At 43.9% G+C, this 21,673-nt stretch overlaps 1 protein-coding gene across 12 annotated transcripts in view; it reads left to right on the plus strand.

The window, feature by feature from the left end:
* The window catches only part of GOLGA2 (golgin A2), a 121,288-nt gene that overhangs the window by 90,178 nt on the left and 9,437 nt on the right, over positions 1–21,673 (plus strand). For all 12 annotated transcript variants that reach the window (XM_077478738.1, XM_077478740.1, XM_077478741.1 and 9 more), the window contains 9 exons: positions 3,737–3,850; positions 3,940–4,164; positions 5,012–5,111; positions 5,695–5,783; positions 7,304–7,460; positions 12,479–12,546; positions 16,769–16,871; positions 21,175–21,281; positions 21,366–21,522. In XM_077478738.1, coding sequence (XP_077334864.1) covers positions 3,737–3,850; positions 3,940–4,164; positions 5,012–5,111; positions 5,695–5,783; positions 7,304–7,460; positions 12,479–12,546; positions 16,769–16,871; positions 21,175–21,281; positions 21,366–21,522 — 1,120 coding nt within the window. The remainder of the gene's footprint in view (positions 1–3,736; positions 3,851–3,939; positions 4,165–5,011; positions 5,112–5,694; positions 5,784–7,303; positions 7,461–12,478; positions 12,547–16,768; positions 16,872–21,174; positions 21,282–21,365; positions 21,523–21,673) is intronic.

The following is a 21,673-nucleotide window of genomic DNA, read 5'->3' on the forward strand; positions in this document are numbered from 1 at the left end:
ATGAATATCCCCAAAATATATATAAAAAAACAAATGTATTCCTCAATTTAGGCCAATATGTATTCTTCTACATATTTTTGGTAAAAAAAATAATGCAATAAGCGTATATTGATTGGTTTGCGCAAAAGTTATTGCGTACACAAAATAGGGGATAGATTTATGGCATTTTTTTTTTAATATTAGTAATGGCGGTTATCTGCGAATTTTATCATGACTGTGGCGGACTGATCGGACACTTTTGACACTATTTTGGGACCATTGGCATTTATGCAGGGATCAGTGCTTTAAAAATGCACTGATTACTGTGTTAATGTCACTGCCAGGGAAGGGGTTAAACACTGTGGGGTGATCAAGGGGTTAAGTGCGTTTTCCTGGGTGTGTTCTAACAGTAAGGGGGGGGGTGGGCCCCACTAGAACATGACAGATCACTGCTCCAGATCATTGAGAGAGTAGACCCCTGTCATGTTGCTAGGCAGAACAGGAAAATACCTTGTTTACATAGGCATCTCCCCGTTCTGCCTCTCCGTGTCACGATCGCGGGCCACCAGAGGGCATCGAGTCCACGAGGCATGCTCCCGCTTGCCGCTGATGACGTACGGTTATGTTGTTTTACGCACCCGTGCCGATTTGCCGACGTATATCTATATTAACCTGAGTGAGTGTCAGTTGAGATGGCCTGACAGGTCTAAACGGTAGGTAGGTGGATGAGGTTGAAAAAAAGTCCAACCCATGTGTGTAGTTATATGTCAGTATTACATTGTATATCCCTGTATGTTACGGTCGTTCAGGTGCTTATCTAATAGTTTCTTGAAATTATCAATGCCCCCTGCTGAGACCACCACCTGTGTAAGGGGAATTCCACATCCTTGCCGCTCTTACAGTAAAGAACCCTGGTCCAGGAGGACGATCCTGCTGAAAGTAGGGCAGATATACCTTGAATGCTGTTTTACTGGAAGGATTCAAGACAGCAAGTCTCTCGTTTTGGCTCTTATGTCTGTATACATCCACAGACTTCAGTGGCATAAGAACTGGTCAGCTGAGCGTCCTTGTAAGAAGTAGCTGAGCTTCCCTGTGCAAGAAGTAGCTGAGCGTCCTTGTAAGAAGTTGTTGCCAGGGTTCCCCTTCCATGGGGAACGTTTGATGATGATTTGGACAAATCTCTCCAGAAATATTTTGGATATAAGAGCTCTCTACTCCCTGTGAAGAAGAGGACCTGGTGTTCCTCGTTTAAAACCTCAGGGAGCCCTACCTCGGGTACCTTGGCACCAAGGCATTTCCTCCGCCAACAGGGCGCTAGAGCCAGGGGCAAGCCACTGGGCCAAGGCCAGAAGAAACCCTGGGTCCACAATTCTTCTAAACCCAGCACCAAGCTTTACTTTTGAGGGAACGGGGGCTGCTTCAGTTTGCGAACATTTGGAGAAAAGTGGTTCAGGACGAGGTGGTCACCTCAACAGTATCCCGTGGTTGCAAGCTGGATTTGCGGGGGGTTTCAACCTCCATAGGTTTCTCAGATTCATCGTTCCTCCGGATCTTCCAAAAATACTTTTTGTTTCGGGCACTAGATCATTTAGTGCATCAGGGAGTGATTAAACAGGTCCCTGTATCCGAAAGGGGCACGGGGGTTTTATTCAAACATGTTCAAAAACCAAACTAGGACACAAGGCCCATTTTGGATCTAAGATCCCTGAACCAGTACCTATTAATCCAGTCCTTTCAGATGGAGTCAGTCCACTCGGTAGTAGCCTTGCTCCAGATGGGAGACTTTCTTGCCTCCATTGATATCAGGGATGCGTGTTTACACATGCCTACCTCTTTCAACCTCATCAGAGGTTCCTGTGATCTGCAGTAGTGGAATGTAATTTCCAGTTTGTGGTGTTGCCTTTTGGGCTTGCTACGGCACATTAGGTGTTTACAAAGGTCCTAGACCAGTACTGGTGGAATCAGGATATTGTTTTGCCTTCTTTTTTCTCTCGGCCTCGTTCGGCGGAAGAGACTACTTTTTCCGTCATACCTGTAAAATCCTTTTCTTTGAATACATCACAGGACATAGAGGTTCCTCCCCTCTTTCAAAAGTTCAGTGCTTGCTACAAAGCTGAAGTACTTCCTGTATGGGAGGGGTTGTATAGAGGCCAACTTCCTGTCGAAAAACTTTGTCTACCAGTGTCCATTTCCCTAAAGATGACGTATAACCCAGTAAGGAAAAATAGCCCAACTCGGTGTCCCATGATATATTTGTATTTTTAAAGTGTTTGCAAAAAGCTAGAATCCCCTCTATTACAGTAGAATATAATGTAAAAGGTGTGTGTTTCTGTAATCTAATAGTCAAATACCTTCGGTACAGTGGCGCTTAGGTGATCTCCCGCTGCTCACCTCCTCCTCCCAGCTGTCAGCGGGGGACTGCGCACCCTCTTCCCCCCTGGGTGACACCCCCCCCCCCCCCCCGCAGTGCTTGGAGCAGGAAAGACAGCTCGGGCGGGCCATGGAAGCTGATCTCCTCCTGCTCTCCCCTTCTCCCAGCTGTCAGTTGGGGATCTGGGGGGGGGGGGGGGGTCGCCCCTCTCTTCAGTGCTTAAAGCGGGGAAGACAACTCAGGCTGGTCACGGACATGCCAAGCAAAGCTATAAGAAGGCATTTGACACAATACATTGATCAATAGAAACGCACACCTTATACCTTGTATACTACTGTAATAGAGAGAATTCTAGCATTTTTCAACCACTTTTACGATGTTCACACGGTGGATTCTTGTCAGGTAGGGAGGGAGAGGGTTGAGAGAAGACAGCACAGTAAATGCCCTACCCCAAAAATAAGCCCTACTGTGGTTTTGTTTGCCAAAATTAATATAAGACCCAGGCTTATTTTCAGGGAAACACGGTAGCAGCATAACCTAAGTATTAAAAAAGAAAAATGTGGGAGAAAGATGTATAGTCCCTCTGAAAATGCAAAGTTCCTCTGATGTTCTGTCTCTTTTGCATTTATTAGGCCTCATTCACATGGAGGTGCTAAAGCATACACCTTTGCAAAAGGCATATTTTGGCGGCATGGGATGTACATGTGTTCTGTACATTCCTATTCATTTCCATTGGAGCGCAGCAGCTGCATGACACATTCTGGATGAACCCCCTCTGCACACTATGTATATTTTCTAGCAAACTTTGTATTTTTAGTTTACAGTACATGTTTAAGACTTGCCAACTGCATCAAAGTAATTCCTCTTATGGCAAATGCTACGGTGGACACAGTGCCAAAATGGAGCAAACAGACACAAGCATTTGAACACAGGTGTATATCTGGTCTCTTTTGCTGCAGCTGCACTGACACAGCCACTGTTCCCAATTTGACATTGGTGGGGTGTGTGTTCCCAAATGCAGACAGTGTGACACTCGCCTGTGAAAATGGGAGCATCGACTGGGTCACCTGTGCATCCCGTTCGGGCAAACATGGTCATTCACACAGTGTATGGTTTAGTGTGCCCATGTGAATGAAGCCCTAAACACAACTTTGATCCATTGCCCCAGATGAGAGATTCTGACTTTCCTTATCCGGTTGCTTATTCGTGCCCCCCCCCCCCCCAAAAAAAAAAATATTAATTCCATGGAGATCAGCCCAACAACCAGGCAAGTCGCATATTCAGATAGTGGTTTGGAATGGCACCCCCATATTTCCCAAGCTTTAAGTGTTTGAATAGTCTTTACTCAGTTCCCTGTGTTTATACTCTTATTTCTTTCTTCAATAGACAAATGAAAACCTTGAACTCACAAATGGGCTGCAGAGTGAGCAGCATGTAAAGAAGGAATTGGCCAAGAGGCTGGGACAGTTACAGGAAAGCTTGGGCGACTTTAAAGAGCAGGTGAGGCCGCCGCCACCTGGAGAGACTGTATGAAGCAATCTGCTTGAATCACAGAAGGATTCACATTGTGACCATTTTTTGTATTCTAGCTTGCTACAAGGGATCAAGAAGTTCAGCTGCTGACAGCCCAGCGAGATGAGATCTCTGCCCATCTTCAGCAATATGTAGCAGCCTACCAGCAAGTATCCATAGAGAAGGAGGAAATCCAAAGGCAATATCTGTTGCAGGCTCAGCTCATGGACAGGTTGCAGCATGATGAGGTGCAGGGAAAAGTCAACGTAGAAATGCACCTCAAGGAGCTACAGCACAGCAGAGTGAGTGTTAATTCATGGGAGATGCATACCATTTTCCCACCCTCAGTAGATCAGAGTTTGAAAAGATTCCTCCAAGACGTTCTTGATGTAGTAAAAGAAACACTGGAATCCACTTTGCATATTGTATCTTAAAGTGGAAGTAAACCCTCCTATCATTTTCATCCATGGGAGCTGCCATCTTGGCCTCTGTTTAATCTTAAGCTGCCATGGTGCTGCACATGTGTTCAGTTATGACACCGGCCATTGGATGGTTTGACAGCTTGGTTCAGAGCACAACCAATGTGACAGTTACATTCCCGGCATGTGCTGCAAATGTATCTTTTTTTTTTTTTTCTGTTAAATTAATGGGTTTACTTCTGCTTTAAAGTAAAGTTCTACTTTTTCCAATGTGGGCATAGATTCAGTTTGTTTTCCCACCTACACAATTTCCGTGGTGTTTCCAGAAAAGTAACAGATATTTCTAGGTTTGAGACAACATGTGGCTCTTCTCCTGTCTCCTTAAAATTTGACACTTGTTATCTGTTTGGGTAGTTAACAGGTCCAATCCTTGCTACAATGTGAGTGGAGGGTTTGGGGAGCACAGCCCCGTGTAACTTTCAGAGAAATAACTGATTTCAGGTTTATGGAAACATGTGACACTTCTTCTCTCTCCCCACCTTTTAGTACATGGCATCTGAATGGCCAGTTTCCAGGTTTAATTATTGCTGCCAATCGGGGGGTGCTGGGGTTCACAGGATTGTGTAATTTGTGACTTACACAGATTCCTATGTGACCTGGCAGCTAATGGGTAATTTGAGGTGGTGGGAAAGCACATGAAAGATGAGTGACATCTTGTTTTACTTTTCAGGAAAGTCTGGAACTTCTCACCAAAGAAAACCAGGAGCTCCGAGCTCAGGTGCTGCAGATTCGAGGTGACTCAGACAGCAGAGTTCTGAATAGGATGGAAGGTTAGTGACATTGTCCCTTTTAGTCATAAAATCCTAACTCTAGACAAAACTTTATCTAGTGCTGGACAGAATGGGGAAAGGGTTAGAACAAACTCTGTTGGACATTGACTACAATACTAAACTTCAGCATTTTTTTCAATTTTCCATCTATTAAATCTTCTGCTCTTGTTTTAACTTTGGATCGTAAAGCATTTTTTTCTGCCTGTTACAGCCCATTTCTTCTTTCTTGGCTGGTAAAAAGTCTAGGCTTATGACTTCATGCACAGCTCTCACTCTTGTGAGAGTTTGCCAAGGAGGGAGGATGAGTCATAAGAGGGCTAATGAGAGCTGCAGAGCTGGGGATGTGTGTCTGTAAATCCAGGAAGGGGACAGGCAGCAGCTTCAGCTGCCCACAGTTGAAATGGATGCAGCCCAAGTTAGTGGAGGGAGATTTCTGCACCATGTTTGACAAGTACAGAATCATATCTAAAATAATATGCAAAGTGGTTGGATGGAAGCTTCATTTTGGCAAAGATGTTTTTATTACAAATTATGTGAGCAGACTGCAGTTCCTCTTTTAAGTTATAACCATTCCTTGCTGCAGGAGATGGTGTGGAGAGCAAAGTGTATGAAGATGAGATCCCAAAGACATTGTTGGATGTTCCTGAAGATTTTGAGACTCGAGAAGAGATGGTAAGTTATGTTTTTTTTTTACAGTGTTTGCTTTTGTCTGTGTTCCTATCCTTTACTGAGAACGTTACACATTATAAAAGCTGGTACTTTTACCTGTGGCTGATTTGTAGAAAGACTGAAATGGATAGTGCTAACACAGAGTATAGAAACTCTCTCTCTCTCTCTCTCTATATATATATATATATATATATATATATATATATATATATATATATATATATATATATATATATATATATATATTTTATACAGGAAATTAAATGTAGGGAAATCCTCCTTAACCTCCCTAGCGGTATTCCCTAGTCTGGCTCGGGGTGAGATTTCAGTACCAAAAGCGGTAACCCCGGAGCCAGACTCGGGATCACATCGCAGGATCCATGTAGCGGTTACTTACCTTGTCCCCTGGATCCTGCAATGTTTCTCCGCTGTGATCTGCGAGCTGCCGTGTCTCGCTTCGATCTGTCACAGTGCCGGGCGAGCGTTGCAACGCACGGGAACGGAGTTTGACGCCAAATTCAAAAAAGTAAAAAACACAGTATAGATACAGTACTGTAATCTGTAAAATTACAGTATACTGTATCAAATAATTACACATTCCCTTTGTCCCTAATGGTTTGTCCAGTGTCCTGCATGCAGTTTTATATTGTAAATACTGTTCTTTCTGCCAGGAAACTGGAGATTGTCCATAGCAACCAAAAAATGTCCGTTTACGTCAAAAGTGCTTTTAGACCAGCTAGAAACCAGCGATAATAAATTAGAATCACTTGCAGATTTGAGCGATAGTGATTTGTGGGGAAATTCATCATCAAACACTAAAATTAATTACAGTGACAATTCTGCAACTGAGCAAATTTCAGTGTTTTTGATTACATTATTGAATAATTTTTAGTAATATTATTATAATTATTTATAGTTATATTATAATTTATGATTTTGTGTTTCAAACTTTATCATACCTGGGAAGTCTACTAGACTCTTGTTTGGACAGATTTAAGTGCGTTAATTCTAAGAATTGCAGGCCTACAATATAAAACGCAAAATAATGGTACCGCTTTCAGCACCTAAAATCTGAAATAATCGTACCGCCAGGGAGGCTAGTGGGACACAGATGGCAAAAAACCTGATGGGGGATTAACCTTTTCCTACTCTGTTCAAACTGAAATATAGTGTCCTTGGAGAATTGGTATAGTCAACTTTTAGATTTTTTTTTTTTTTTTTTCTAAGCCTTCTCATGAATGAATAATGAATGTGAACCTGTTTCAATAGACTGAGCTGGTTTCTGCAGAAAAGAGATGCATCTTGTTAGGCATTGTGTTACTTAGTTTCCTGATGTTAATTGTACACAGGTTTTTTGGAATCTGGTTAAGACAATTTCAGTTGTGAATCCTGCCATATGTCTATGTAAATTTTTTATTTATTTTTTTAAACTATAAATTTGGTCATTCTTGTTTTTCATGCTTTTCTGTTTATTGCCAACTTTTTTGTCTTGAAACCAATGTATAAATGGTTTATGTCCACAGATGACATTCCTTTCTTCTGCTATCTCTAAGTTACATGGAGAGCGGGATGAGGTAGAGAGGCAGCTTTTGGAGCAGAAGAGAACCTGTAAGCAGCTCTTACAGGAGATATCAGAACTCAGACAGCAGCAGCGGTCTCCTCCCCTCCATCACTCTGCAGGTATTACACAGATGTTCTCTGTAATTTTCTGGGTAATTTTCTGCTTTATTACATTGTAATTGGATATTCGAGTGTCTATGTATTGTAGTTTGCTTTAAGCATTCACTGGGGACATTGTGACCTATGGGGTAGAAGCTCCTCCCTTATAATAGAGGACCTTAACTGTGGCAGTTGTGCCAAAATAGGGGACTCTGGTGGGGGGGACTAGTCACTAGTTTTGTGCCAAAAAACTAGGAAGAAAATGTGCACCTAGGCAAAGATTATATAAAAGCACACATACAGTGGATATAAAAAGTCTACACACCCTTGTTAAAATGTCACGTTTCTGTGAAGTAAAAAAATGAGAAAAAGATGAATAATTTCAGAACTTTTTCCACCTTTTAATGTGATCTATAAATTGTACACCTCAATTGAAAAACAAACTGAAACCTTTTTTTGGGGAGGGTAAAACAAAAAACAACTAAAATAATGTGGTTACATAAGTGTGCACACCCTCTTATAACTGGGGATGTAGCTGTGTTCAGAATTAAGCAATCACATTCAAACTCATGTTAAATAAGAGTCCGTACACCCCGGCCATTATTTAAAGTGCCTTTGATTAACCCCAAATTAAGTTCACCTGTTCTAGTAGGTCTTTCCTGACATTTTCTTAGTCGCATTCTACAGCAAAAGCCATGGTCCGCAGAGAGCTTCCAGAGCATCAGAGGGATCTCATTGTTAAAAGTTATCAGTCACGAGAAGGTTACAAAAGAATTTCCAAGGAATTAGATATACCATGGAACACAGTGAAGACAGTCAGCATCAAGTGGTAAAAATATAGCACAACAGTGACATTACCAAGAACTGGATGTCCCTCCAAAATTTATGAAAAGACGAAAAGAAAACTGGTCAGGGAGGCTGCCTAGAGGCCTACAGCAACATTCAAGGAGCTGCAGGAATATTTGGCAAGTACTGGCTGTGTGTTACAACAACCTCCCATGTGGCAAGAAGGAAGCCTTTTCTTACCAAGAAAAACATCCAAGCCCGACTAAATTTTGAAAAAACATATCTGAAATCTCCAAAAATAATGTGGGGAAAATGCATTATGGTCTATTGAAACCAAGGTGAATTTTTTTGGCCATAATTCCAAAAGATATGTTTGGCGCAAAAGCACTGTGCATCACCAAAATAACTCCATACCCACCGTGAAGCATGATGGGGCCGCATTATGCTTTGGGTCTGTTTTTCTTCAGCTGGAACTGGGGTCTTAGTCAGGGTGGAGGGAATTATGACAAGTTCCAAATACCAGTCAATGTTGGCATAAAACCTTCAGGCTTCTGCTAGAAAGCTGAACATGAAAAGGAACTTCATCTTTCAGCTGGACAACGACCCAAAGCATACATCCAAATCAACAAAGGAAAGACTTCACCAGAAGAAGATTAACGTTTTGGAATGGCCCAGCCAGAGCCCAGACCTGAATCGGTTTCAAAATCTGTGGAGTGATCTGAAGAGGGCTGTGCACAGGAGATGCCCTCACAATCTGACAGATTTGGAGTGTTTTTGCAAAGAGTGGGCAAATATTGCCAAGTCAAGATGTGCCAATGCTGATGGACTCATTCCCAAAAAGATTGAGTGCTGTAATAAAATCAAAAGGTGCTTCAACAAAGTATTAGTTTAAGGGTGTGCACACTTATGCAACCATGTTATTTTCATTTTTTATTTATACTTCCCTCCACCTGAAAGATTTCAGTTTTGTTGTTCAGCTCAGTCGTGCAGTTTATAGGTCACATTAAAGGTGGAAAAAGTTCTGAAATTATTTCTATTCATTTTTTTTTGTTTTACATCACAGAAAACTGACATTTTAACAGGGGGTGTGTAGACTTTTTATATCCACTGTAGGTAGTGTGCGACGGCAAACCTCCAAGTGGATATCCTTTCCAAACTAGTTCAATTAGGGTAATACTGGGTTGCGCTCAAATAAAATAGATGTGCATAAAGTGGCAGTGCATTAATATAAATAACTGTAAAAATCAAATGAACACAAAACTATAAAGTGACTGTGCATGGAACCTTCTCTAATAGCAAAATAAAGTGACTGTGTTAAAAACAGATCATGGGTTAAGAATTAAAAATATCCTATATGAAAAAAATTAAGAAACTAAACAGAATTAGAAAAAATAAAAACCTCACACAAAGTGTAGCCCAATGGTGACATTTGTTCTAGGACTCCAAAGGCTTTGTGATGCCAACAGCACACACCTTCACCAGGAGTAGTAGAGTAAATACTTACCAATGCCCTATGCCCGCCTTTACAGGTGGTCATACAGTGCTTTCTTGGGTGTTGTTGATTTTGGACCCCAAGTCTCCATTAAGGCCACACCTCTGTTGATCCTAAACACCAGCACTAAAGCAGTATAAGCGTGATATTGCAGAAAATGGTTAATTTAAGGCAAGCAAAAAGAAGCCTCCACATAGTGTAAAATATTTATTGTATATGAGTGTACTCGCATAGATAAAAATCAATGGCCTAAAGGGAAAAAAAAATAAACTTGTTTGGTGCGATGATGATATTCCAAGCTTGGACTCCAGAAGCGCCTTCAGACTCTACAAGTGCCCTATCAGGTAGTTAATCCTGGGTTCCAAAATCTTTTTGAACTGTGTAATTTTATCATTGTGAATGGCTGAGTTTCTCATTGATCATTATCCAGGATAGCTCGGCCTTAATCAGATCAAATATGTTTGTAAACATTTTCTTGTTATGTTGGCCACATATATTGCAACCTTTACAAATAATAATTCCCCCATGGTGTGGGACTTTAATGGCTCAAGAAGGTATTTGTTTTTCTTATAAAATGTATAGATTTTATTAATGATACAGTAAAATAGTTTTTTCTGTGTACCCAATTTTACTGTATCTTTAATAAAATGTATATGTTTTTATAAGAAAAACAATTACCTCCTTGAGCCTTTAAAGTCCCACCCAATGCGGGAATTATTCTTGGTAAAGATTAATCATTTCAAACTGGATCATGGGGGACCTACATGACTTGGCTATTGTGATGTGGGCTACGAAAAAGACGAGGTCAATTTACGCATTCATTGTGAAGATTCTAAAATTAGGCGGCCCATTAGGACCTCTTGTGGCTTCTTTTTTAAGGTTCATATTTAGATTTTTACAGTTAGTTATATTCATACACAATCACTTTATGTACATCTATTTTGGTTAAGTGCAGCACAGTATTACTCTAATAATCACCAGTATTGCCTGTTGTCACTTTGCAGCTGTTTTTCACTGCTACTGACTTACCATGCTTTGATAAACACTGTCTCTGTGTGGAGGTGGCTATCTTGCTAAAGGGGCAAGGCTTTGCTTCCTTCTATCAGAGATGACTGGTTATCTGGCAGTTTGGTGAGTTTTTGAAGGATGAGTCTTGCCAAGTAAAGATCCATAGAACAAATATAGCAGAAACAGGGTGATCTGTGTATTATAGGTCCTCATGTACAGCTTTCTCCCCAGCATAGTGAACAGCTGAGTAATGACATCACCAAATGTTACTCCAAATCTTTTAAACATGGCAGTTGCCCGCTTTCACTTGAAGAACCAGAGCTGTGCCAGGCTTGAGAAGGATCCCAATAATATTGATTGACAGCTGGCTTCTCTTTTCATTGCATGGCCAGAGCCTGAGCCAGCTGCTCCCGCGCTTTTATCATCCCCTGCCTGGTGCTCCAGTGAGCACTGGAGGAGCAGAGCGGAGAGCAGTGACTGACTTTACTCCAAGCAGACTGTGCGCTGAGCAACCAGTGGTCATATGATCACTTGGCTTTTGGGACAACTGCACTGTGACACTAATGCTACAGAATGGAGGCATTTCCTTTACCTTTCCTATAAGTGGATCTGTTGATGCTTTAACCACTTGCCAACTAGCCGCCGTCATACTGCGGTAGGTTGGCTCTATTGTGCAACTCGCAATAGCTGGATTGTACGTCGGTTCGTGCAATTGATTCAATGGGCACGCGCCCGGCGGTTGCTAAGTCTGCTGACCACACGCAATCGATCCACAGAGAACCAGAATGGGCTAAACTGAGAAAGAAATTAGCTTTTTTGCATATATATTTTTTAAGGATATTTATTATAGTAAAAAATAAAAAATATAATTATTATTTTTTTTTTAAATTGACACTCTTTTCTTGTTTATAGTGCAAAAAAAACAAATCAAATACCACCAAAAGAGAGCTCTATTTTTTTTTTGGGGGGGGGGGAAATACATACATTTTGTTTTGGTACAAGATCGCACGACTGCACAATTTTCAAAGCTACGCAGTGCCTTATTGCAAAAAATGGCCTGGTCATTAAGGGGGTAAATCTTTCCAGTCCTTAAGTGGTTAAATTGATAGACTGCTGGTTCAGTAAAGAAGAGGTTCTGCCATGGACACCACAATCATTTTTGTTGGCTTCTGCACCGAACATCTACACCACATGTTCACTGTTCAAACAAATAGTGAGTGAGACTACAAACAGCCCTCAACTACGCCAAGTATGTAGATGACTTTTCTCTGACTAGCTGCATGCCCTGTTCCAATTTAGTTAGTTGAAGATAATAGGCCAGAGACTGCCGGGTAGGATGTCAGATCCCTCAGTGCAGACTCCTTTTACAGGCTGTAAATCACTGCACAGCCTCAATAATTTTTGAAGACTTTATTTACATAGATCCACTCCCCACTCACTCCCTCCCACCCCACAGATCACCTTCAGCAATCTCCGTTTTGTTCACTATAATAAAAATGTGTTGTTTCCAAAGGTGTGTTTTTCACATCCCACTCAACTTCTACATTTTATGAAATCTTGTACGTCACTGTGTAGTTTCTTGTAACCATAGAAGCTGTGGAGTTGATGTCTTTCTGTGTTACATGATGTTCTTTGTGTGGGTGAAAAATTACTTCTTACAATAATGTGACTTATGAACTGATTGTGTAACGTAAATGTACCAGCAGTGTCTTTCTGTAATTTGACAGTATTTGTTGTCTGTCCTTGTTTACAGAGCTCAGTATGGAGAGCGTCCCCCGAGAGGTGTATGATGCTCTACAGAGTGCTATGGAAAAGTTACAGGTACGAGCTTCTCTGATCCCAATTGTGAAATTACCAAGTGTATTTTCCTTATATAGTCAAAGTGTTCTCATACAAAGTTCACCAATGGCTATGAACAGACCTGTCTCTTATATGCCCTGTAGAGCACTATGGCCTTGCAGCACTGGGCTCCTAAATTATATTCTGACCTTGGAGTCCTGTAAATAAAATGAGTGGGATTTTGTTGTACTCCTCCAAACAGACGTAGTAGGAGGCTGCTTGTGTTAAAAATCTGGCTGGTGAGTTTGTGTTCCTTATGCCGCGTACACGCGTAGCAGACTATCCGGCGGACTTAGTCTGGCGGAAATTCTGCTGGATTTTCCGAACGAGCTTCTTGCCCACACGGCACTTTTTCAGCGGACTAATACGGCGCACTAAGTCCGCCGGCCTATCCGCCGTACTTTTGAAATGAACGGACTCGCCCACACGCGGAGGAAAGTCCGCTCATTTTGAGCGCGTCTCCAGGTAGCCGGGGCCAGCGTCACCTGGTATGGACTTGAAGGGGAACCCCTACGCTGAAAAATCGGCATGGGGGTCCCCCCCCCCCAGGTCCATATCAGACCCTTATCCGAGCACGCTACCCGGCCGGCCAGGAAAGGGGGTGGGGATGAGCGAGCCCCCCCCCTTCCTGAGCCATACCAGGCCGCGTGCCCTCAACATGGGGGGGATCCGGGGACCCCCTTATTAAAGGGGGCACCCGGATTCCGATAAGCCCCCCGCCCGCAGACCCCGACAACCAACGGCTAGGGTTGTCGGGAAGAGGCCCTTGTCCTCATCAACATGGGGACAAGGTGCTTTGGGTGGGGGGGGCCGCGCGGCCCCCCCCCCCCCTTTCCCAAGGCACCACCCCATGTTGATGGCACGCGACCTGTTACAGCTCAGGAGGGGAGGGGGCGCTCGCTCGTCCCACCCCCTTTCCTGGCCGGCCGGGTAGCGGCTCGGATAAGGGTCTGATATGGACCGGGGGGGACCCCCACGCCGATTTTTCGGCGTAGGGGTTCCCCTTTAAGTCCATACCAGGTGACGGGGCCAGCGACGCCTCCTTCGCTGGCCCCGGCTACCTGGAGACGCGCTCAAAATGAGCAGACTTTTTTTCTCCAGGCGGGAAAAGTCGGTTCATTTCAAAAGTACGGCGGACTGGCACACACATGGCCGGATTGTCTGCCGAAATGCGAGTCCGGCGGACAGATTGGAGTGCAAAAATACTTCCTTAGTCCGCCGAACTTTGGGGTAAAAAAAAGTCCGCCGGAGCCCACACACGGCTGGATTGCGTCCGCCGGACTTTTCCACCGGATTGTTTGATCGTGTGTACGAGGCATTAGTACAACCCATAGCTTCCCCTTCTGCTCCCAGTTGTAAGCGTTGGCATCGCTGTTTTGGCACTTTTAACTGGAAGAAACTCAAATATGCTATGCTAGAAGTGAGAAATGTCAAAAGCTATGCAGCAAGACTGTAAAATACAGTTGTAAAGAGGAACTTCAGCTTCACTTTTTTTTTTTTTTTTTTTTTTTTTTACGCTGCATCTATAATCTATTGTAGCTGCGAACTTGTAAAAACTGGGGTTCGGCAATTTCTTCCCACAGCTGGTTCTTACCGTTAAAGTTCACTGGTGTTACCATATTGGATACACAAGCTGGCTGTAGGTTCCTGACGAACCATAGCCGGCTTTCAACTTCTCATGTGTGAGCTCACGCAGCACTTGAGAGGTCCTGTAGCCTCCTGGGATGTGTTACCTGTCCCAGGAGACTGCCAGAGGATGTGGGGCATGGTATGTCCTGCTTATCTAGGTGAGGATTGTGAAAGTGGGAGCAGATACCAAAAAATAAATACATTTTTTTTACCTATAACTTGGTTACAGGCTGGGAGGTAGGAAGGCAGGAACCAGTGGGACTTCAGTTTTTGAGTGAAGTTCCACTTTAAATACAGTACTTAAAGCGGAGTTCCACCCAAAAGTGGGACTTCCGCTTGTTGTACTCCTCCCCCCCCCTCCCTCTGCTGCCACATTTGGCACCTTTTGTCGGGGGGGGCAGGATACTGGACCAGTAGGAGAGAGGAGCGGAGCCTTGCGAATGCGCATTAGGTTTCCCAGCGTGAAGCCTTAAGGCTTCACTGCCGGATTCCCTTACTCGCAATGGAGGCGGGATGCACCTGACAGCTGATGGAAACATCGGCTGTGGTGCCGACATCGCTGGACTCCAGGACCGGTAAGTGTCTGATTATTAAGTCAACAGCTGCTGGCTTTTTATTTTTGCAGCGGTAGGCGCACCACTGCTTTATCTAACTCCGACCATTATTTTTTTATTAATTTTTTTTACTTTGAACAGCGTTAAAGACCAGCTACATTTTTGTGACAGGTTTTTGTTTTGTTTGACTGGCCTCCTAGGGGAGATCTAGGAACATCAGGGCAAGAAGTTTGGTTGAGGAGTTGTCATTAGGACTGGATGCACAGACCACAATCCAAGCCGTATTCACTAAAAAGTGTGTGTTGCTTTTTGTTTTCCCATTACTTACAGTCCTAAAAGTTAGTGAATGGAAATCTCAATAGGTAGATGGACAATAAAAACTCTTTCAAGGATAAGTTCCCCTTTGGAACAAGTTACCCACATTTAGGGTGGAACGTGTAACCTGTTCCAGCTACGGCCTCCTCTCACCCAAGGTGGGGGGCTTTTCTCCCCACAACTGCTGTCAGTTGAAAAAAATGTGGTCATACAGGGCTCTGTTCACACTGTTGCATCATTCAGTAAGAGTTCTGTTGATGAATGAACTGCAAGTACTGTCATCCACCGCTGCCATCGGCTTGTAGTTCTCAGTGAACTGTGAGGATGCTGGTGAGCACTCTTGTCTTTGCTTTTCTTTAAAAATGACGAACATGTTATACTTACCTGCCCTGTGTAGTAGATTTGCACAGAGCAGAACAGATCCTCCTTTTCTTGGGTCCCTCTTTGGTGCTCCTGGCCCTTCCCTCCTGTCGAGTGCCCCCACAGCAAGCTGCTTGCTGTGGGGGCACCTGAGCCGAGCTGCAGCTCCGTGTGTCCATTCAGACACACAGCTGTGGTTCAGCCCACCCGTCCCTTCTTCCTTTCTGCTTTTGAAGCTGGCCTTTGTGACTCTATATCAGACGGCTGTGCTGCTCCCATCAGGTTGACAGACCTTTCCCCCCCTTCTCCTGCTAGCTGCCCCACCTGACAGTTTGTTTCAGATTGTGGGGTTCCTTTAGCTGGGATGTTTATCGAAGGTCTGGTCAGTTGGTGGAATTGACCGTAATATAGGGAATATAAAATGTGCCATTTGCTAGAGCTGCACGATTCTGGCTAAAATGAGAATCACAATTTTTTTGGCTTAGAATAAAGATCATGATTCTTATGACGTAACATCTTTTACAGTATACAAAAAAATTGGGCTAACTTTACAGTTTCAAATGGGAAAGTTTGTACAAAGTCCGATTGTGTGTATGGGGCTTAACTGTGAGGGGGAGGGGCTTCAACACACAGGACACTGATCACTGCTCTCGGTGACAGAGAGCAGTGATCTCTGTCACTAGGCAGAACGGGGAAATGCTTTGTTTACCTGAACTCCCTTTTTCCTACCAGTGCCATTCTGCAAACGGTGTGCGCTGGTCGGCAAGCGGTTAAAGTGTATTTTTTTCTAAATTGCGTTTGAAAGACCACTGTAATGGCTGACTTTTGATATTAGAACCACTTCCCTGTCCAGGGTTCCCGTGATGTCGGCAACCCCAGGCGATTTTTCCATAGACTCGTGTGCTGCCGTCTCCATTGGCTGTAAAGGAAACCAGCAGTGAAGCCTTGTGGCTTCACAGCTTGTTCCCTACTGTGCATGCGCGAAGAGCGCTGAGCTTTGTGAATGGCCTGTTGGCAGGGGAAGGAGAAGGGTTTGCCTAATTGGATATAAATTGGAAGGGTTGTTTAGGTAGGTCCTCATATTACATCATTTTGGTAAATCTAATAGCGAGTGGACAGAGACTTTACAATCCGTTTTTTATAGCAATTATGGCCATCTTTTGCAAAATCAGTTAAAAATGTTGGCTTGATTCTATTATGAGAACTGTGTGTGTATGCGTGATAGAATGCTGCTGAAGGATCCACTCTGGCACTATCTATTGTAATGGCTTTGATGAACAGTGTGTGTTTCTGATCTTGCTCTGTTCAGTAGATACATTTCATTCTTTGCCTGTGTTTGGTCCCAGTTTCGATTCACCAGCCTGATGCAGGAACGGGTGGAACTTAAAGAACGGGTAGAAGAGTTGGAGCATCGCTGTATCCAGCTGTCGGGAGAGACGGACACAATTGGTTTGTGCTTGTTTTGCTTCTGTTTAACGAATAATGGGAGACAGAGTAATAACTTATTCTGTTCTTTTAGGGGAGGGGGTCTTTCCCAAAAGAAATGTAGAGGCTGTCGCTGAGACATCTCAATCTGAAAAGGATTGTCATGGTGTACCCCCAGTACTGAGTCACAAACCCAGAGCAAGTAAAGTATATAAGGATTTCTGACAATCCTTACTCTGTTCATGTTTTGGCTCTGTGACCCAAAACATTACAATTAGCAGCTACCTTTTTAAAAAAGAGTTCAGCAGTAGCCGCCTCCAGGTATAATGTGTGATTGTTGGTGCATGTCATTGTCTGTGCACCAATCTTTTTACAAACTTAAATTCTTAACTAAATGTATACAATGTTATATTTAAGGGTCCTTTCACAGGGGTGATCCGCCCAGCAGACTCTGCGTTGCTCAGCGGGGGATCGATCCGCTGATCCCCCACAGTGCGGGCGGATGACAGGTCCATCTATGCTCACTGTGCTGAGATGAGACCTATCGGATCCCTGCTCTCTTCTATGGGGAGATCAGTTGAAAACGGGACCACCTGTCCGTTTTCATACGATCCTTCAGATGGACGGAAAATAGCGTCACCATCTGTCTGGATTTCATGCACAGGATTGGATCGTGTGTCAGCGGACATGTCACCACTGATATCCCCCGCTCCATAGGAGTGAGTGGAAGCTCTGATCAGGTCTGCCTGAAAAACGGACAGGTAGACCTAATCAAAAAAACCCATGTGAAAGGGGCCTAAATGGATATAATCCTCAGTCATGGAATCTAAGCAAAGCAAATATATCTGTAGTGTTTACTTATCTTTCCAAAGCTCTAAGGCAGGTCATACATGGTGTGAATTTCTTTCCTGCAATCACAGGTTGCAGGAAAGAAAGTTGCATGGTTCCCCGATCAACCTGGACAGTGCTGACGGGAATCCCTCCTGCCATTCAATTGTCTGCTCCCCAGAAGGCAGTTGGACATTCCCTGGATCAACGATCTATGGAGTTATTTTCTGTAAGGCTTAATGTACACGGGACATTTTTACAACCTCTCCTAAATGATTTAACTTGACCGATAGTAACCCATGTTTAAAACCTCCGGTTCTCTGTGTTTACATGGTGTATTTAGAGGCATTTTGCCGGGTTTGCGTTTTTAGAAGTGTTTTTTTTTTTTTTGCTACAATTATTATAAATTTTTATTTATTTTAAATAGCCAGAAATGAAAAACGCCTCTAAATGAAATGCTAGTTGCCGTGTTTTGATGTGTTTTTACAAGAATTTGGCGTTTGAAATACCTCTAAACTCAGCTTCTAAACCCATATCTTTTTTTTTTTTTTTGCGTTCCAAAAAAAGCCTCTAAACTTGGCTGCCTAAAAACGACTATAAACGGCCCTGTGTACATGTACTGATAAGATAACAGAGGAGAGTTCGGGAGCATTTGAAAAAAATGCCCAACTGCTCCTAAAAGTCAGTTTACCAGCAGCAGTGTACATGAGGCCTAAGTGTCAATATCCAGTTATGTTTTGTTCATTTAGGAATGCATCAACATCTTTTTTTTAAAACAATCTACTTAGCTGGCCAAAATCAATTCTTGAGGGAGTCTATTCCACGCTTTCACATCTCTTGCTGCAGTAGTTCCCAAACTAAGTCCTCAAGTACCCCCAACAGACCATGTTTTTGTTATTTCTATTAGCTCAAATAGCTGTCCAAAATACTAAGCCATTGACTCTGATTTAAAGCACCTGTGCAAGATAAAGGAAAAACCTGCAAACATGGCCCGTTAGGGGTACTTGAGGACAGGGTAGAGAACCACTGTCTTACTGTGAAAAATCCTTTCCATATGTGAAGGTTACATCTCTTTTCCTCCAAAGAGTGCCCTCTTGTCCTTTGTAATGACTTGAAATAAGTAACGCTACACGGAGTTCACTATATGGACCACTTCTGTATTTATACCCTCCTTAATCTCACGTGAGAATAAATTCTGTTCAGCTAATCTTTCCTCATAGCTGAGCTACTCCATGCATCGTACCGTATATACTCGAGTATAGGCCGACCCGAATATAAGCCGAGGCCCCCAATTTACCCCCAAAAAAACTGGCAAACTTATTGACTCGTGTATAAGCCGAGGGTAAGACATGCCTGTCCATCCCTGTGTGTGTGTCCGTCCATCCCTGTGTGTCCGTCCATCCCTGTGTGTCCGTCCATCCCTGTGTGTCCGTCCATCCCTGTGTGTCCGTCCATCCCTGTGTGTCCGTCCATCCCTGTGTGTCCGTCCATCCCTGTGTGTCCGTCCATCCATCCCTGTGTGTCCGTCCATCCATCCCTGTGTGTCCGTCCATCCATCCCTGTGTGTCCGTCCATCCATCCCTGTGTGTGTGTGTGTCCATCCATCCCTGTGTGTGTGTGTGTCCATCCATCCATCCATCCATCCCTGTGTGTGTGTGTGTCCATCCATCCATCCATCCATCCCTGTGTGTGTGTGTCTCCATCCATCCATCCATCCCTGTGTGTGTGTGTATCCATCCGTGTGTGTGTGTGTGTGTGTGTGTGTGTGTGTCCAGCCTACCTGTGTCCCGAGCCTTTGTCCCGAGCCTCCGTCCCGTGCCTTGCCTCCTTGCCTCGCCGCCGTGCCTTGCCTCCGTCCCGTCCCGTGCCGTGCCTTGCCTTGCCTCCGTCCCGTGCCCTCTTCGTCGGCGCCTCGGCGGCCATTGTAAAATTCAAAAGCTGCGCCGCCGCCTTCGCCTGTGATGGGCGGAACACTGAATTTCCCAGCAGCCTGTGTTCCGCCTATCACGTACATCGTATCATCCTCGTCCGTAGTACGAGGATGATACGATGTCCGTGATAGGCGGAACACAGGCTGCTGGGAAATTCAGTGTTCCGCCCATCACAGGCGAAGGCGGAGCCGGAGGCGCGGCTTTTGAATTATAGAATGGCCGCTGTCTGTCTGCTCGACACGCTGATCGAGCGGGCAGACAGCGATGACTCGAGTATAAGCCGAGGGGGGCACTTTCAGCCTCAAAAAAGAGGCTGAAAATCTCGGCTTATACTCGAGTATATACGGTATTTGTTTTGTTCCCTTTTCTGATTGATATCTAATATTTATTTTTACAGTTAATGCATTAAATATAGGGAGGGGGGCGTACATGATATGTTTCATTGCAATTTATGTAAATAAATGTGGTGTGTATGTAGATGTATAATAAAAAATGCTTACACCCCTCAAATTTAAATGCGAGTGGAATATGAGGGCTTGCAAACCCGGGCTGCCTGGGAGTGGGTGGTGGGGGCAAGCACCGCCGGCGGGTGGAGTTGATGGGGAGCCGTTCTCCCAGTGATCTCCCAGTGATCACCTTTGGTGGAAGAGAGCGCAGAGAAAGAGAAGAGACATGGGGCCACCGAGTGGTATAGCACTCTGTTACAGCTTGCATTAAAATTGCCTCCACTTGCGTCACACACACCCCGCCTCCTCCTAACCCTGCACATGTGATAGAAAGAATTCGGGTCCAGTGCTGGGATGTATTCTGCCTATCACAGGCGTGGGGTCAGGAGGAGGCGGGGCTTTGTATGAGGTCAGGGTGAGGCTGCATTGTTGGGCGCGGGTCCCACTGCATTGTTGGGCACGGGTGAGGCTGTGCTGAGGGGAACTGATAAAGCTGTGTGTATGTATGTATATATTATTATTATTATTATTATTTATTATTATTTATTTTTTTTTGTTTATCAATACTTTTAAAATTGTTTAGTTCATTTTAAATATGGATGTTTGGCCATTCGGGTACAGCAACACTCATTACACCTTTGTAAAGCCGTGGAGCTGCAGACCCTTCTCTTTTCATTTAGGGCCAGTTCACACCACATGCTGTCCAGTGCATATTTTTTCTGCATCCAAAACGCATAGAAAGTAGGTTATATGGTTTTCAATGGCATAGTGCACATCAGTGCTTGCAGTTCCAGTGCGTTCCAGAAAAAAAGTAGAACATGCTGCATTTTTCCTGCACTGGACTGTACTGCAACGCTGTAAAAAGCATCACAAATGCACTGGAATTCACCAGAACACACTTAAACGCACCAAAAACACACTGAAATGCACATGTCCATATTTAAGGTTAAGAAAAAAGAGTGGGTGCACTGGACTGCATCAAAAACGCACTGGAGCGCATCTGGAACGCATCCCAACTGTGTTTCTATCATGTCAACTGGCCCTTAAACTTGAAGTCACCTGTCTGTGCTAATCAAAAAAAAGACAGTGGCACTGTTATGAAATGATTCTCTGTCTCGACAGGGGAATACATTGCACTTTATCAGAGTCAGAGAGCCATCCTGAAACAGCGTCATACAGAAAAGGAGGAGTACATAAGTCGACTGGCTCAGGACAAGGAGGAGATGAAGGTGAGGGATCCTGGCACTTGATTGGTTGCCCTCCCTGTACTGTACTATGTGTAATCGACCTCTGCACTCTTCTTCTCTGCCCAGGCCAAGTTACTGGAGCTGCAGGTTTTGGTCATGAGGCTGGTGGGTGAGAGAAATGACTGGTACAAGAAGTATGTAGAAGCAACAGGAGGTTTTAAAGACGTGGATCCATCTCTCAATACTGAAAAACCAATGGATCTTGGTGCAGCAGATGGGGAAGGTAAGGCTGGATTCAAAGTTCACCATATCTGTGAATGCTTTTAGTACAAGTCAAGGAACTGGTCTATAGGAATGTGATCAACGGCTGTTAATTATTGTAGATAAACTGAGCATCCAAAGAGGAAAGCCATATTGGGGACCAGTAACCAAAG

Source organism: Lithobates pipiens, unplaced genomic scaffold, assembly GCF_037356315.1.
Source record: "Lithobates pipiens isolate NorthernLeopardFrog02 unplaced genomic scaffold, aLitPip1_a1.2 Scaffold_1, whole genome shotgun sequence".
Taxonomy (NCBI): Eukaryota; Metazoa; Chordata; class Amphibia; order Anura; family Ranidae; genus Lithobates; species Lithobates pipiens.